Raw genomic sequence first — 15,615 nt, 5'->3', positions numbered from 1 at the left:
AGTCTGAAAGACTGAGTAGAAACAGGTCCCTTGAAAAGAAAGGGAGAAATGGCAAGAATCAAGGGTACCATGTTGTGAAATAGCATAGACTGCACAATCACAGGAGACTGGAGGCCATATTGTGTGAGGACATCAGTGGTGGTGATGAGAACAGGAAAATAATGATGTGGTCAAATTATGCATGTCCTTAAAAACATTTAGCATGTTTGCATTCATCTACATGTTTCATTTCCATGTTTCTCTAAATAACCTAAAATTTATAAGTGTAAACTCAAACATCTTAACATCTTAAAGTAATGTCCACTGTTCCAGAAAGGGAGATAATAGAATGTATATATTCTTTATACATATATATGTATGTATGTGTGTATGTATGTGTCTGTGTGTATAACAGGAAGATGGATTACTTTTCTTTTGTTTTGGTGGGTGTCCTTGTTAAAAAAAAAAAAAGTAAGCTTTTTATTTCTGTAGTGAAAAATAATTCTTATCTTTAAAAAAAATCATCCTGACCTTGTAAATTCTTCTGGCAACCACATCAATTCTTTGCCCTCTACTCTTCCTTAATAATAATAATAATAAAAACTTCACAAAAGAATTGATTATATTTTCTGTACCTAATTACTTTTCTTTCATTCTGTCACAAACTCTTCCAGTTGGGTTTTTACCTTTACTGCTCTATAAAACCTATTATCAAGGTATCCGTTGAGTTTCTTCATGCTCAATCCAGTGGCCCACTCTCAGTCCTCATACTTCTTGATCTAGTGGCAGAATATTACCCAATTAATCACTTCTTTCTCCTTGAATCATCTCTTCAGCCTTCAACTTAGCTAGGATGTCAACATGCTTTTCTTGTTTTCCTTCCCCATTGAGCTCTCCTTAATATCTTTTGCTAGTTGTTATAAATCTCTGACCTGTTCAAAACCACTGTCCCTCAATTTTGGATCTTTTTGTTTTTATATCAACTCATATCCTTGATATGCTAAATTCTTATGGATTTAAATACCACCTGTATTCCACCTGTAACTCCAATATATATCTTCATCTTGGATCTTTTTTCTGAATGTTAAACTTTCATAACCAACTGCTTAATTCCCTTTCCCTTTAAATGTTCTATAGGCGGGGTGCCTGGGTGGCTCAGTTAGTTAAGCCACTATCTTCTGCTTAGATTGTGATCCTGGACTCCAGGATCTAGTCTTGCATCAGGATCCCAGCTCCTGGGGAGTCTACTTCTCCCTCTGACCTTCTTCCCTCTCATGCTCTCTCTCTCTTTCTCTCTCTCTCTCTCAAATAAATAAATAAAATCTTTAAAAAAAAAATAAATGTTCTATAGACAATGAAAATGTCCAGATGTCCAGATATCCAAAGCCAATCACCCCTACCTACCTTCCTTTGGCATTCTTTCCATATCAATAAATGGCAACTGCCACTTTTCAGTCATCCTCGAATCTACTTATGTACCCAGGCCCAACCCCTTGATGTGTCTTGTTGATTCTACTAGCAAGGTATTTCCAAAGTCTCCTTGGTTTCGTGAAATCAAATTCTATATTTTGGTTGTTTTTATTTCTTTGGTTTGTTGGTTTGCTTTGCTCTTAATATAGATTGTGCCATAAATTCCTAAATTGGTCTTCCTGCTTTGGCGAGAAGTTTCCCCCTGGTGTATAGTTTAAATAAACAACAACAACAGGAAGAATTCTTTAAAAACAAAAACAAACAAATAAACTAATTAAAAAACGTGATTTTCTTCTACTCAAAGCATTTTTGTTGGCTTAACGTTTTGTCCAGGGATGAAGCCACACTTTCATAGTGTGAAAGCCTATGTTCCTTCCTACTCTGCCCTCCTTGAGTTCTCTGTCCTCTGTCTCCTTCTCCCCCAGCTTAGCCGTGCTCCACTGCCCAGATCATCCCCCTTCTTTAAAAACCCAAGACATAGTTCATCTTTTTCCTTACTATTTTTGTACCTTGCATTTTCATGAGTTTTTTTTTTTTTTTATTCCTTTAGGCCTTTGGTTAAATATTACCTTTTTTTAGCAAAGATATTCTTGTTCACCTAATTTCTTTTTTTTTCTTTTTAAAAATTTTTATTTAAATGCAATTAATTAACATATAGTGTATTATAAGTTTCAGAGGTAGAGTTTAGTGATTCATCAGTTGCCTGTAACACCCAGTGCTCATTCCATCAAGTGCCTTCCTTAATGCCCAGCACCCTGTTACCCCATCTCCCCATCCACCTCCCCTCCAGCAACCCTCAGTTTGTTTCCTAGGATTAAGAGTCTCTTACGGTTTGTCTCCATCTCTGATTTTGTCTTATTTTATTTTTAAAACTACAACACTTCAGCTTTCATCCCAATCCCCCAACTATCTCCCATGCCTGCTAAATTTTTTACCACAGTATTTACAGTAAATAATTTATGTATATATAATTACTTTTATCTAAATACAATGTAAAATTTACATATATAATTACTTTCATATAATTACAATGTAACCACCAAAAGAGTAAGGATTGCTGTCTCACTTCTGCCTCCAACATAAAACTGACTGACTTGTAGTAAGTTTAAACGAATTATTGAATGTATAAAGGATTTAGTATGTTTTATTTAATATGTTTGTTAGTCATAATGGAAATGCCCCATTAATAATGGGATATGAGAGTCCATGACTTGTGAGAAGGGTCAATACTTGAGTATTACAGAGGGAAATAATTTCCACGTATACCTCAGGTGTAAATGAGCACTTCAATGAAGAATGTTAGAAGTAGAAATGATCTAATTAAGGAGAGCTCCCTGGATTACCTCAGGTTCATCATTGGACTTAAAAATATAGGAACAAATAAAATGAGAAACAATTATTCAGAGAGTTAATACAACCACTGTACAAAGAAAATTTTAAAGATGTGTGATCAGGTGTTGTGAAAAGATCAGTAGAATAATGCTTTAGATTTGGCAATTGGAGAAAACCAGATAGGTAGTGAGATAAGAAATGTATAAGGTTTTAGATGTGTTGTGAATTTGCTATTATGTTTAGATGAAGTTTGTAACTGAAATAGGAACAATAGACACAAAATCTTATTGGAAGGAAGATGGTCACTCAGAGCAGAAGCAGATGGAATCCATCTCAGCTTGGTCCCCAGATGCATACAGTTGATATGATCCTGCACATTATATGGCCTTGCTGAATCCAGGAAGGTCAGTCCTTTATGAGACAATCCCTTAATATTTGAGTCTTTTATCACATGGAGACTGACTAAGAAACCAAACAGAAAATTACTGAATAGTGTGAGTTGAATGGTTATAAAATCATTGAAAAGACAGAGGAAAGGGAAGACAAGAGAGTCACCAGCCTTCTGGCTTCAGGAGTCAAATTAGCAAAGTGCAGTTCAGAGGTCAAGTCTGCAACTGCTAACTGGAAGTCAGGAAAAGCTACTACCAAGCTACCCCTCTGTTGACCTGACAGCCATCCCACACAGAAACCTGTGAACAGGCTGTGGAGTAGGGGGTCCAGGTTCTCCCTTCATTCACATCTGTAGGGCCTCTTGTCCAGATGAACCTCCTCAGAAAAGTGGGAGTGGTCTTCCCTCCCCATCAGTATGGTAAACCACTTACTCGATATCTCACCCTGAGTGCCTTCATAGCACTTAAAACCATACCAGCAAGTAAGTCTGCAAAATGGAAGATTTTGCCTTCTGTTTCTTCTGATAAAGGGGAGTAGCTTAGATGATAGAAATGGATGTGATGCATCAACAGAAAAAGTCTAAGACATGTCTGTTACCTAGATTTAAAGCACCATTCTGGCCCAATACTTACTTGAGTACTTTCACTTCAGGGAAGGTTGACAAATATCAAACTCTTCCAATTGATCTAAGGTTAGCCATACCCACATCCTCATCCTCAGAGCTGAGTCAGTGACTCTGAACCATACCTTTGTCACCAGCTTCCCAGTGTCTGAGGAAACCAGATTCCCAGGAGTAAAGATGTTAGGGAAGAAATTATGAACAGCCTGTTGAAATAGCAGGACAGGGAAGCAAAACAAATAATAAAATTAAATTAAAAAAAATTTCATGGCCTGAGAAGAGAGTAGAACTGAAGAAAATGTATCATGTGAGAGAGATCTTTATAGTTCATGGTAATAAGATGCAAGGAAGACTGAAAATACAAAAGACTAAAAACACAAAAGGGAAGAGAAGAGCTCTCCGGTGATGCAGTGATCTAGAGAAGAAAGAAGTTAAAGAAATTACATTCAGAGATGTAGGGTTTGGCCTTCAAAAAAAGAGGAAGGCAACCTTACATTTTAGGTTCATCCAGAAGTGATAGGGCACAATTTGAGCAAGCTTGCTTGATGACTTCTATTTTTCGGTCTTCATATTGAGATTGATTTATATTTGAGAAGAATCGTGGATGCAGTTGAGGAAGAGTGTACGAGCTAAAGCACATATGCAGAGTCAGTTGTTGCTGTTGTCTTCAACAGACTATATTTCAGCTTAGCCTATAGCCAGAGGAGTTACTGCTCCATAATTCCATGATTCATCTCACTTTAAAAATGTTTCTAAAACATTTACTCATCCGAGCCTTTTTAAAGAAAAGAAAAATGAAAATGGTATTTGTGAATTTCCAATGATTTATATCCGCTAATTTATCTTTATGACTGCAACTTTAGTATTGTCATTATTACCCCTTTTTTTAATGAGGAAACGAATAACTAATCATTTAATTTAACTGCATACTGCAATTCCTACAATAGTCTGCTAAAGATTGTTTTCGTCCTGCTCCTAGATCACGGCCCCAGTTCTTTGGTATCGTACACCATCCACATCTCTAAGCTGAACCTCAATGTTATTGTATCTCTTACCTTCCATTTAATTAAAATATTACATTCAAGGTCAAATAAGTTACTTTATATTGTTGAATTTACTAAGCAGGTGTTTGTGTTCTCTGAAGCCAAACTGATGGTGTCCAAAAGATGTTGGGTTATGCATAAATTCTTAAGACACGTATTTTTACTCCTAGAATATGTTGTTCTTTCTTAAGGTTCTATGCAAGATGATGTATTGGATAAAAACAATTCTGTGTGTCTAACACTGAAAAGAAATAAAATAATTTGGAAAAAAACCAATTCTGTAAGTCTGTAAATATGTCATAAATAAATAATACCTCAGTTTAAAAAACAAAATATTGATATTGTGGATATGCAATAATGCAACAGAAGGGATATGGTTATCAGGGAAGGATAGCAAAATGACAGTGACAGTATTTGCTAAGTACATCTCAGGTCTGTTTTGTATACTTCATTACTTAATCCTTATAGCAAACTTAGCAGTGGGTATCATTATAATTTCCACTTTAGAAAGAAAAATACTGATGAAAAACAAAGGATTTGTCTAAGATTGCAGTTCAAAAAAGTAGCAAGGACAGACTTTGGTTGCATAGATTCTGATGGTATATAGCCAAGCTCTTCATCTAACTTTTTGCTGGTTCTAGTAGAGGTGAAAAGAAAGAATAAAGAAACACATGTTTGTACAATTATTCTGCATTGGGTGGCATTCATTAATTATTGAGATGGAAGGTGCTAGAAAGTAGTTTAGAAAAATATACTAACAGTGATGGAAACTTTGTAAGTGGAATTAGATATCCACAAGGCCCATTGTAAAGCTAGGACCATGTTTGATAGTCTTTGACAACATGATTCTCTGTTTGCATAGACTCAGTGAAGTCAGATAATTCAGGATATTGAAAGCCAGACTGAAAAGCCCAAGCCTGATGTTATCAAGAGGAGGAAGCTCTGATTACCCTACCCAGGGAAGTGACGTGATTAGAGTGGTGCTTTAGAAAGATTGATTTTGCATTTACATGCCGTATGGATTGAAATTTGGTGGGATGTCCAATAGGAAAGGAAGCCAAGAGCCACTAATGGCATTGCAGGTAGAAACAGATGAGATTTGGACTTAGAAGTGGAAACAGGAAGGAAGAGTAGAACACAAGAATTATGATGTGGGAATGATGAAAATAACTTTGTGACTTATGATGTATCGGAGGATAGACTTGAGGATGAACATGATTATAAAACAATTGAGAGTGGAGAGATGAGTCAGAGATATTGGTTCTAGGCTTCTTAGACCCTTTCCACTTGAATAGGTTTTGTACCTTTGTATACTATTTTTAATTACTGAAATGTTCAATTCATCATCTATTTCCTGGTGACTGAGTATAGTCCAGGCACTTTTCTTAATGATGCATATATGTATGCATGCATATGTGTGAGTGTGGAATACATTGGTAGTAAGTGGTTGGACATCTAAAATCAGGAGGTAAAAGAAATAAAACTATTTAGGGATATATGAGAGCTGCAAGTCATAAGCATGGTTTTCCTTTTAGTCAGTAGCAGAAAGAAGAGACCAGCAAAAAATAAATGCAAATGAAAAACCAGGGTAAGAGTCAGCCCATCGGAAAATAGACAATCTGGCTAGAAAAACATACCCTCTGGCTCAAGTTTTGGTAATGGTTCCTTTGTGCTAAGAAAAAAAGCTGATTATTTCTCTGTAGTCGTATCATGTCAAGGGCACAGGTTAGCTATTGATGCTTACCTCTGTGGTCAGAGTAAGAACCAAGAACCATGTCTAGTCTGAATGTGTGGTCAAAAGTGGAGTCCAGGATGTATCACATCTCTCCCTTCCCCCCTCAGTACTTAGCACCTTTCCTTTTCAAATGTATCCTTAAACTGAAGATTATAATTGCTATGATGTCCAGTTTAGACCTGGCTCACAGTAGAGCATAAATAGGCATTAAGTGAAGAATCGGCAGTCCTGTTATAAGCAAACGTGAAGTTGTTGTATGTTTTGTTTTGTTTCTGCAAACTTTAGGTCAAACCTACAGATTAAAAGAACCTATAGTCATAACCTGGGGATTAAAGAAACATGAAACTATGGTAATGTTCATATATGGCATCTTTCATAGATTTTTTAGGTCATTTACAATTTTTATTTCCAGGTAAATTTTTAATATCAATATGATTTTGGGTTACATCAATATTCTTCACATTAATCTCCAAATCTTAAAGTTATTCCATAATGCACTTAAAGGGATATCCAAATAATTTACAGTTACTAATTAAAGCTGAAATGTACACTGTTGCATTTCTCTACAATATTCATATCTTAAAGGCCATAAAACTGCCTTCCTGGTTCTTTCCCAGTACCATTTATAAGGCATATTTTTATGTGATCTATAGTGCTCTCTTTCAAGTCTAGAAAATGAGGCACACTTGGCTTTTGACAGCCATTAAAGATTTTTCTATGAATGTTTGATTGTGTCAGAACAGGAATTTACATTGACTGTGTTATTTTTCAATCAAATTTTTTCTTTTCTTTTTTTAATATTTTATTTATTTATTTGAGAGAGACAGAGATAGTGACAGAGAGCATGAGTGGAGAGAAGGAGAAGCAGGCTCCCTGCTGAACAGGGAGTCCCATGCAGGACTCGATCCCAGAGCCCTGGGATCACCACCTGAGCTGAAAGCAGGTGTTTCACTGGCTGAGCCACCCAGGTGTCCTTAAGGTTTTTTGTTTGTTTGTTTGTTTTGTGTTTTTTGTTTTTTTTTTAATAAAATTAATTTCAGAGATTGTGTGTGTATGTGTGTGTGTATATATATGTAATATATATGCATTTTAAAGATTTTCTTATTTATTTTAGAGAGAGGGAACAAGAGGAGGGTAAAGAGAGAGAGAGTCTTAAGTAGCCTGCACTGATTGCAGGGCCTGGCACAGAGCTCAATCTCAGGACCCTGAGATCACCACCTGACCTGAAACCATGGGCCATATGCTTAACGGACTGCACTACCCAGGCACCCCTTACTTACATATTTTTATAATATAAGTATATATTTTAAGTAAACCATATGTAAATTTCCAACTTTATGATTGTTTCAAATATAATACTGAAAAGAAAGAGAAGAGGGGCAGCTGGCCGACTCAGTCACTAAGTGAGTACGTGACTCTTCATCGTGTGTCGTGAGTTCAAGACCAAGGCTGGATGTAGAGATTACTTTAAAACAAAAAGGGGGGGAGGATAAAAAGAAACTGAGAGATAGAGAACACTTCAGTGTTTAATGTACCTCTAATTGTTTATGTTTCTGGAGTAGAAGTTTCATTAGTTTCCTTTTTTCTCTCTTATTTTCTCCTCTTGCCTCTTTAGCATTTTTGATAATTATAAAGTTTTGTATACTGGAAAAAACAAACAGGATACATTATTGAGCTTGAAATAACGTAATGGATGAACACTAAAACACGCAAGACAGACTTTCTAGCTGTTTTTAAAATATAAGGGTTTCACATAAAGGTTTATTTTACTTAAATAATACATAAGCAAAACTAGAACAGGGAGTTTACAGTTTTATTTAGCTCATAAGGACACTTACTCTGAACTTGACACTTTCCCCAAAATTGTTAATATAATTTTAATGAACAAAAAAATAAATCTCACATCTTCACAAAAGATATTTGTACTGATGATTCAATAAAGTCTTTGTTTCTTCTTATATTTTTTTAATAAAGATTTTATTTCTTTGTTTGATAGACAGAGATCACAAGTAGGCAGAGAGGAGAAAGCAGGTTTCTTGCTGAGCAGAGAGCCCAATATGGAGCTTGATCCTAGGATGGGGCTTGATCCTAGGACCCTTTGATCATGACCTGAGCTGAAGGCAGAGGCTTTAACCCACTGAGCCACCCAGGCACCCCTCTTCTTATGTTGTTTTTTAATTGTACCTTCAGTCTCTGTCCCTTTCTCTTTCTTTCTCTTACACACACACTTACATACACACACACGCACACACACACACACACACACAGACATACACAGGGGAGCTTGTTTTCCTTGAATGCAAATAAAATCCCCATATTATATAGAAAAGGCAGAAGTAAAATTAATGCCTCCATCAATGGAATTTGATAACAAAGATTTTACTCTTCATTTTCTATAAAGAAAGACTAATGTATACTTTCTTGCAATTTGAAAACATCATTCAGCAGTTTATGCAAGCTATCTAATTCAAATATATTAAGTGACATAGGGAGCAATTTTCCTTTATTCCTAATTGTCAGCATACCATTAAGCCTAAATAATGGCCGCCCATATTACCTGGCTTATATTTCCTTTGTTTTTGCTTTTCTGTAGATGTGCCATCCAGTCCCTATGGAGTGAAGATTATAGAGCTGTCACAGACCACAGCCAAGGTTTCTTTCAACAAGCCGGACTCCCATGGAGGTGTGCCTATTCATCACTATCAAGTGGATGTCAAAGAAGTGGCATCAGAAACCTGGAAAATAGTACGCTCCCATGGAGTTCAAAGTGAGTCAGTGATTTCAAAGTTTGTCGGTTAATTCAAGCTGACCTTCAGTGTTCTTGTGTGATGGGGTTTTCGTTTTTCTTCAATGTGGACTTTCTTTTTCTTTTAATAAAGTAGAGTTGGGAAGACATTTCCACTGCCCTTTTCTTCTTAGGAATAATTTTAATACAGAGTGGAAAAGTTTTCATCTTTAATAAAGATAGAAGAGTTTAACAAACTCACCAAAGTTCGATTTTTGGAGAGAAAATTTAGTATGTAGAATTTTGGTGGTGGAGAAACAACTACTGACATGTCAGATTTGATGGCTGGATATTCTGATTTTAGTATATGTGCTGCTGAAGCGAGCACGATGGCTGGATATTCTGAAATGTGTTTTGTTTTGTTTTTTAATTTATTTGTAAGATGTCTTTCATAAGTAGAAAAGTCATGTTGTAAAATGTAGAAGTACAAAAATGTAAAATGTGAAAATCTTATATATATATATGTATATATATATATATATGAAACCATCTATAAAAATTACCTATCTACTAAAATTTATTTCAAAATTGTGTTTTGAAAACTCAAGTTTTCCTACAAATTATGGTCTTTCAAGTAATGGAATAAGCTAATTTTAAGAAGTTAAAACAATTTACAGCACTTCTTTTCACATGCAGAATTTCATCATTGTGAAAATGTGATTTGTTTTCCCATTATAGGAAGAAGCTAAAGTAGGAAATGACAATTAATTACAAGAGGGAGACTCTGTTTGTTGGCATATAGAACTACATTGCATAGTCCAAAAAGACAGTAAAGAAAATAGTGAGGAAACTATTGTTCTGTAGTTTCCCTCCTCTGCTGGTGCTGGCTCTGGCTTGATCCTAACATGCCTAGTGTAAGGGCTCTGTAAAAGGCATGAGCTGTTCTATGAAGAAAAGCATGAGCCCTCCTGTGAAAAACTGTCCTAGTGGACAACAGAGACAGAACAGATAAAATCATTCTAGTTTCACCTGTCTCAACACCCCCTAGTTCCATTTTTACTGAGAGTAACTACAGGTTTTTGATAGAAGTGCCAGAAATATTCATTAATCTGTCATAGTCATTTACTACACACTTCACATAATAGCCCCCAGACATGTCAGCTCTTACTGTATTTTGTGTTTTGTGGTTTTTTTTGGGGGGGGTTGTTGTTGTTGTTTGTTTGTTTAATGATGACAGGATTTGGATACATACTGGGTTTTTTTGTGCAAATGCTATGTGGTTCAGGAGAGAAGACAATACACCAAAAGAATGAGCAAATGAGTTCTGAGACTTTAGTGAAGAAACCATTATCTTAGATTCAAGAACACTATTTTTTAAGAGAGTAAACAAGAGAAGTGAAAGATGAGAGACAGAAAGACAAATGAATTATTTCGGACAATACAGAACATTCCAAGTGTGTGCTTTGCACAACCATGGGTGGCTCAGTGGGTTGGGCTGCTGCTTTCCGCTCGGGTCATGATCTCAGGGTCCTGGGATCGAGCCCCGCATTGGGCTCTCTGCTCAGCAGGGAGCCTGCTTCCTCCTCTCTCTCTCTCTGCCTGCCTCTCTGCCTGCTTGTGATCTCTGTCTGTCAAAGAAATAAATAAAATCTTTAAAAAAACCAACAACTGAATATTAGAGTAATTAAACTTGGCAGAATAATATTGCCACACCTCACCCCTCCACCCTGGTGAAGATGTTTAAAAGATTCTCCCAAGACTTCTTACAAAGCTACAACACAATTATGGATTTATAATTGCCTTGATATGATGGAGTTGTTCATGTTCCAAATCCTGTTTTGTTACTCTGGGTATCCATGCTTCAGAAGCAGATTTCTATGTTTATAAAACTTATATATAAGAAAGAACACAAATCAGTTCATAGTTCATAAATATTTATTTTATTTTAGTCGCCGTGTTAAGAACTGAAAATAAATCAATAGACTTTGAGCACAAAGTAAAGAATTTGGTATTATCAATACCTTTTATTTTACAGAGTATAAAGCTGAGGACTAACTATATAAAGGAGAAAACTGAGACTATAAAGTTTAGCTTCTTATCTGAAAGGTAATATGGGTAAATAATAGAGCTAAAATTTGAAACCTAACAGGAAATCTGATTCCAAAACCTTTCTGTTGACTGCTATGCACCTTTGTTCCCTCTATTCAGTTAAGAGTTGAGAAAGTGGAACAAAAATTACTGCCTTGTAAAGTATGAATATGACCCATTTTATAAATATATTTGTATATATGTGTGTGTGTGTGTGTATACACACACATAAGTGTGTGTTTAAAATTTGAAAGTATGATATACAATTTTAAATATATTTATATATAAATAATTTTTATAATATTAAAATATATATAATGTGTAATGTGTATATGTTTGTGTTTGTTGGCAATACATTTTAAATAACTAGTGGAAGGAGTTATATAGGGAATTTAGGGAATAATTTGCCTGACCAAGTTAAATATGAATTAGAAAGTTGAAATATCACTATTATTTAAAAGTTTCTTTTTAGAGAAGAAGAAAGCAGGAAGGAAGGGACAGGAATGGGGAGAGAGAGAAAAAAGAAAGAAGGACAACCTGTCAGATTGGCTAAAGTTGGACATTTTAAAGATGTTTCTTCATTCCACCCCACATATGTATGGTTGACTAGACTACAGGGTCCAGAATATGTATGATAGCATTGCGTACATATGAGTTGTGATTATATGATGTAGTCATTGATGGATTATAATTGAGAGAGAAATAATTACATAGTTCCTTCAATGGAAACATTGTGCTTCAATGCAATACAAAGATATAAGAACAATTTAGTAAAAAATTATTATAAAGGATCTAAAGAATGTGGGCCCAGTACACAGCTGTCTAATGCAGCTTGATTTAAGGGTGAAAGTTCAATGATTTGGAGCAGAGGGCAAGCTTAACAATAGTGAAAATATTAAAAATTGTCTTCAACTTTATAATTATCTGTACATATTCTGGAAGGGAGATCCATAGCTTTCATTAATTTCTTTAAAGAAAAGTATCTTAAAAATGTTTTTTTAGTTTGACTTTATTCTCAAATTATAGTTTAGCTGAGTATATAATTCCAGCTTGATCATTACTTTCCTTTGGTGATCTAAAGAGAATATTTTACCCTCTTCTGTCTTCCCTTGTTATTTTAAAGTCTGCTGGAAGTTGTCCTTTCTTTGTAAATATTTTGACTTTTTTCTTAAGCTGGTTTTGTGATATCTACTTTAATTTGGTATCTTAAGGTTTAGTTACTTGTCCTAATGTAGAGCTCTTCATTTGTTCTGTTTGAGGTTCTTGGTATTCTTCAATCTAAAGATCCATCTCTTTCATCAATTCTGGAAAATGTTATCATTAACTTGGATATCTTGAATATGAATATTATTTCTTCCCTCATTCTCTCTATTCATTTATTCTGTTAATCCAAGTTACATGCTACATTTGTTATTTGAGATATTAGACTATCATATCTCTTTCCCTAGATTTTTTTGTTTCATTCCTTTACCATGTTATTTTTGTTCTACTAGTTCACTAATTCATAATTCACTTATATCTCCCATTAAAACTCTATCAAGATTTTAATGATCATAGTTGTAGTGTATATAAGCTATATTTGTTCATTGTATGTTTCAGCAGTATCTCACTTATGGTGGTCTGTTTAGTAGTATATTTTATGATTTAATTGTGATCTCATAGTTTGTTAATCTTATTTACTAGGATCATGCAAAGCCTGGGGTTTGGGGGCTTCTTCCACAAAAGATAATCTTTTGCTTCAGGTAGTTGCCCTGGAACTTTCCAAAGGTGGAAGCACCAGAGCACCATAAATTAATTTCTTCATTTGAGATTTTCTGTGCTATGAGAGCCAGTTTATAGTAACTAATTTTCAAGAAGTTTTTATCCAACCCCCTTTGCCGAATTGGGATTTGGCTCAAGGCCAAGCCAAACAAAATTTTTCTAACCCACGGTTTTACTTTCTTCTAAGGACTTTAGCATTCCTGGGTCCATGAAGGGATCCAAGTTTCACATCTCCCTCTTCTTTCCCCAGTGAGGACATTCAAACCCAATCTTCTATATTACAGATCTGTGCAAAAGCTCTCAGCTATTTGAGTATCAGTGAGGTTTTCAATATGACTGCAATAACTGATAGAAAAGTAATTACATGATTGCTCCTCTAGCTTCAGGTCTCTCCATTCACATCATTTTTTCATATTTCAACAGAGTTTGCCTTCCTTTCCTATGAGATTATATGTGCATTTAAAAAGAACTTTGGAAATGGCATGTATAATTGTTAGCGTATTTAAAAGACTTGATTTTTTGGTTGTGTAGGTAATCGTATTGAAATTCTGAAGGCATCTCTTAAAGCACATACATAGTTTTGAATGGTGAAGAAATGCTTTTTTTGTGCCTTTGTTTTATAGTTTGAACTGATAATTCATCTTAAAGTTTGAGTTTTGTAAGCATAGCTGTACTCATGGGCTTTGAGGCATTTGTTAGAAGACAGATTTAGGTTTATCTGTGAAAAAGTTGTCATGGTTGTGAATATTTCAGCTGTGACTTCTTACCCTCGACATGGTTTTATTTATTTATTTTAATTTACGTAAGTTCAGTTGACATTCATTTATTTTTCTTGGCTCATAAAATCTATAATGCATTGTATACTATTCATATATCTACTTCTACCTAGAAGTAAATATCTGTTCTTGCTTGATTGTGGTGGCATAAGCAAGAAAATTTTAGCCAAAAAAAAAAAAATTTCTATTAGTAGATTCTGATCCTAAATAACTCATTAATTAATTTCCTGTGAATTTCACCTGCTCACTCTGCACCTGGCCCTAGGTTTAGGGTGCATTTGCAGTCTAGACCAGTTATTATCTTCTTCAAGGTTTAGCTGAAGTCTTACTGATCATCCCAATCACTGATGTGATACAAAACTAAATTTGAAATGGGGAGAGTTGTGAACAAATCTGATATCAACAACTTGAACTATTCAAACTTCAAATGTGAGTCATTCTGACATTTAATTTTGAGTGAAAAATACGTGTCACAGGTGTAGCAAGACTTTTTGATTGGGAGGGATATATGACATTTTCATTACCCTATCATTTAACACTCTGTAAGCATGTTCTATATACCTCATTGGGCATAAATGAAGAGAAGATAATAATCTTGCAAAACAGCTACTCGTTTTTTGGTATTCAAAATAAAAATGAAAAATTAACATTTTAAAATATCAAGTTCTTTTTATCAGAGCATGGAACAATTCTCTCAGATAGCATAATCTATGTCTTTAATTTGTAAAATGTTTTTTTTTTTTTTTTTAAGATTTTATTTATTTATTTGATAGACAGAGATCACAAGCAGGCAGAGAGACAGGCAGAGAGAGAGGAGGAAGCAGGCTCCCCACTGAGCAGAGAGCCCGATGCGGGGCTCGATCCCAGGACCCTGGGACCATGACCTGAGCCGAAAGCAGAGGCTTTAACCCACTGAGCCACCCAGGCGCCCCAATTTGTAAAATGTTTAGCCAGCTAGAATCACACATAGATGTCCTTTCAATCTCAACTAGATTATTACATGCTGTGCTTTATTTAGGTCTAAGGTTATAGTAAAATTTCTCTTTGTTCCTGAAAATAAGGGAGATAATTTTTATTTGAAAATAGTGGCATTTTCTAAATGGGACATTCATTAGAAACTTGTTCAAATTCTCACCATTTTTACTAATCAAAGGATGTAATAACTGACTACATTTTGGAAATAAGTTCACAGTTGGACTTTACAGTTCTTTCATTGCATAATTTCACTAAACCTTCAATATGGCTTTGCAGGATGCAATTGCAGTGTGTATATTTTAATCTGCAGATAGTAATTTTAACATTATAGCATTTAGTTTGCAAATGTTGTGATTAAAGTTATGTACGTGCTTCATTATTACATATAATGCCAAACTTTTTACCCAGGTTTTAATTTTAGTTCAATTTTAATTAAAATCTGAAGGAAAAAAAATCAAACTTGTATGGTAGAGAAATCCATTTTCAGCTTTGTGAAGGAGTTATTCCAAGTCTGTTTTGAAGTACAGGTTTGGATTTATAAGTCATATGCCTGTGCCTGAAAGGTCCACAAACTGATTTTAAGTAGGAGCTTAAATTGGAATAGAATAAAGATTAATAGATCAAATGCAAAGAAGGATTTTGATGCAACTAAAGAGATGCTAATTCCCGGTACCTTCCTTTGTCTCAAAGGGGTAGCCCTAACTTCAATGGCACCAGCAGCG

General features: G+C 35.0%; 1 protein-coding gene across 2 annotated transcripts in view; it reads left to right on the top strand.

The window, feature by feature from the left end:
* Window positions 1–15,615, top strand: part of NCAM2 (neural cell adhesion molecule 2) — a 513,860-nt gene that overhangs the window by 413,795 nt on the left and 84,450 nt on the right. For both annotated transcript variants that reach the window (XM_004770518.2, XM_045088182.1), the window contains exon 12: window positions 9,162–9,335. In XM_004770518.2, the coding sequence (XP_004770575.1) occupies window positions 9,162–9,335 (174 nt within the window). The remainder of the gene's footprint in view (window positions 1–9,161; window positions 9,336–15,615) is intronic.

Source organism: Mustela putorius, unplaced genomic scaffold (assembly GCF_011764305.1).
Source record: "Mustela putorius furo isolate JIRA1106 unplaced genomic scaffold, ASM1176430v1.1 tig00003834_pilon_pilon_pilon, whole genome shotgun sequence".
Taxonomy (NCBI): Eukaryota; Metazoa; Chordata; class Mammalia; order Carnivora; family Mustelidae; genus Mustela; species Mustela putorius.
Note: the sequence above shows the minus strand (reverse complement) of the source record. Positions and strands in the feature narration are given on the sequence as shown.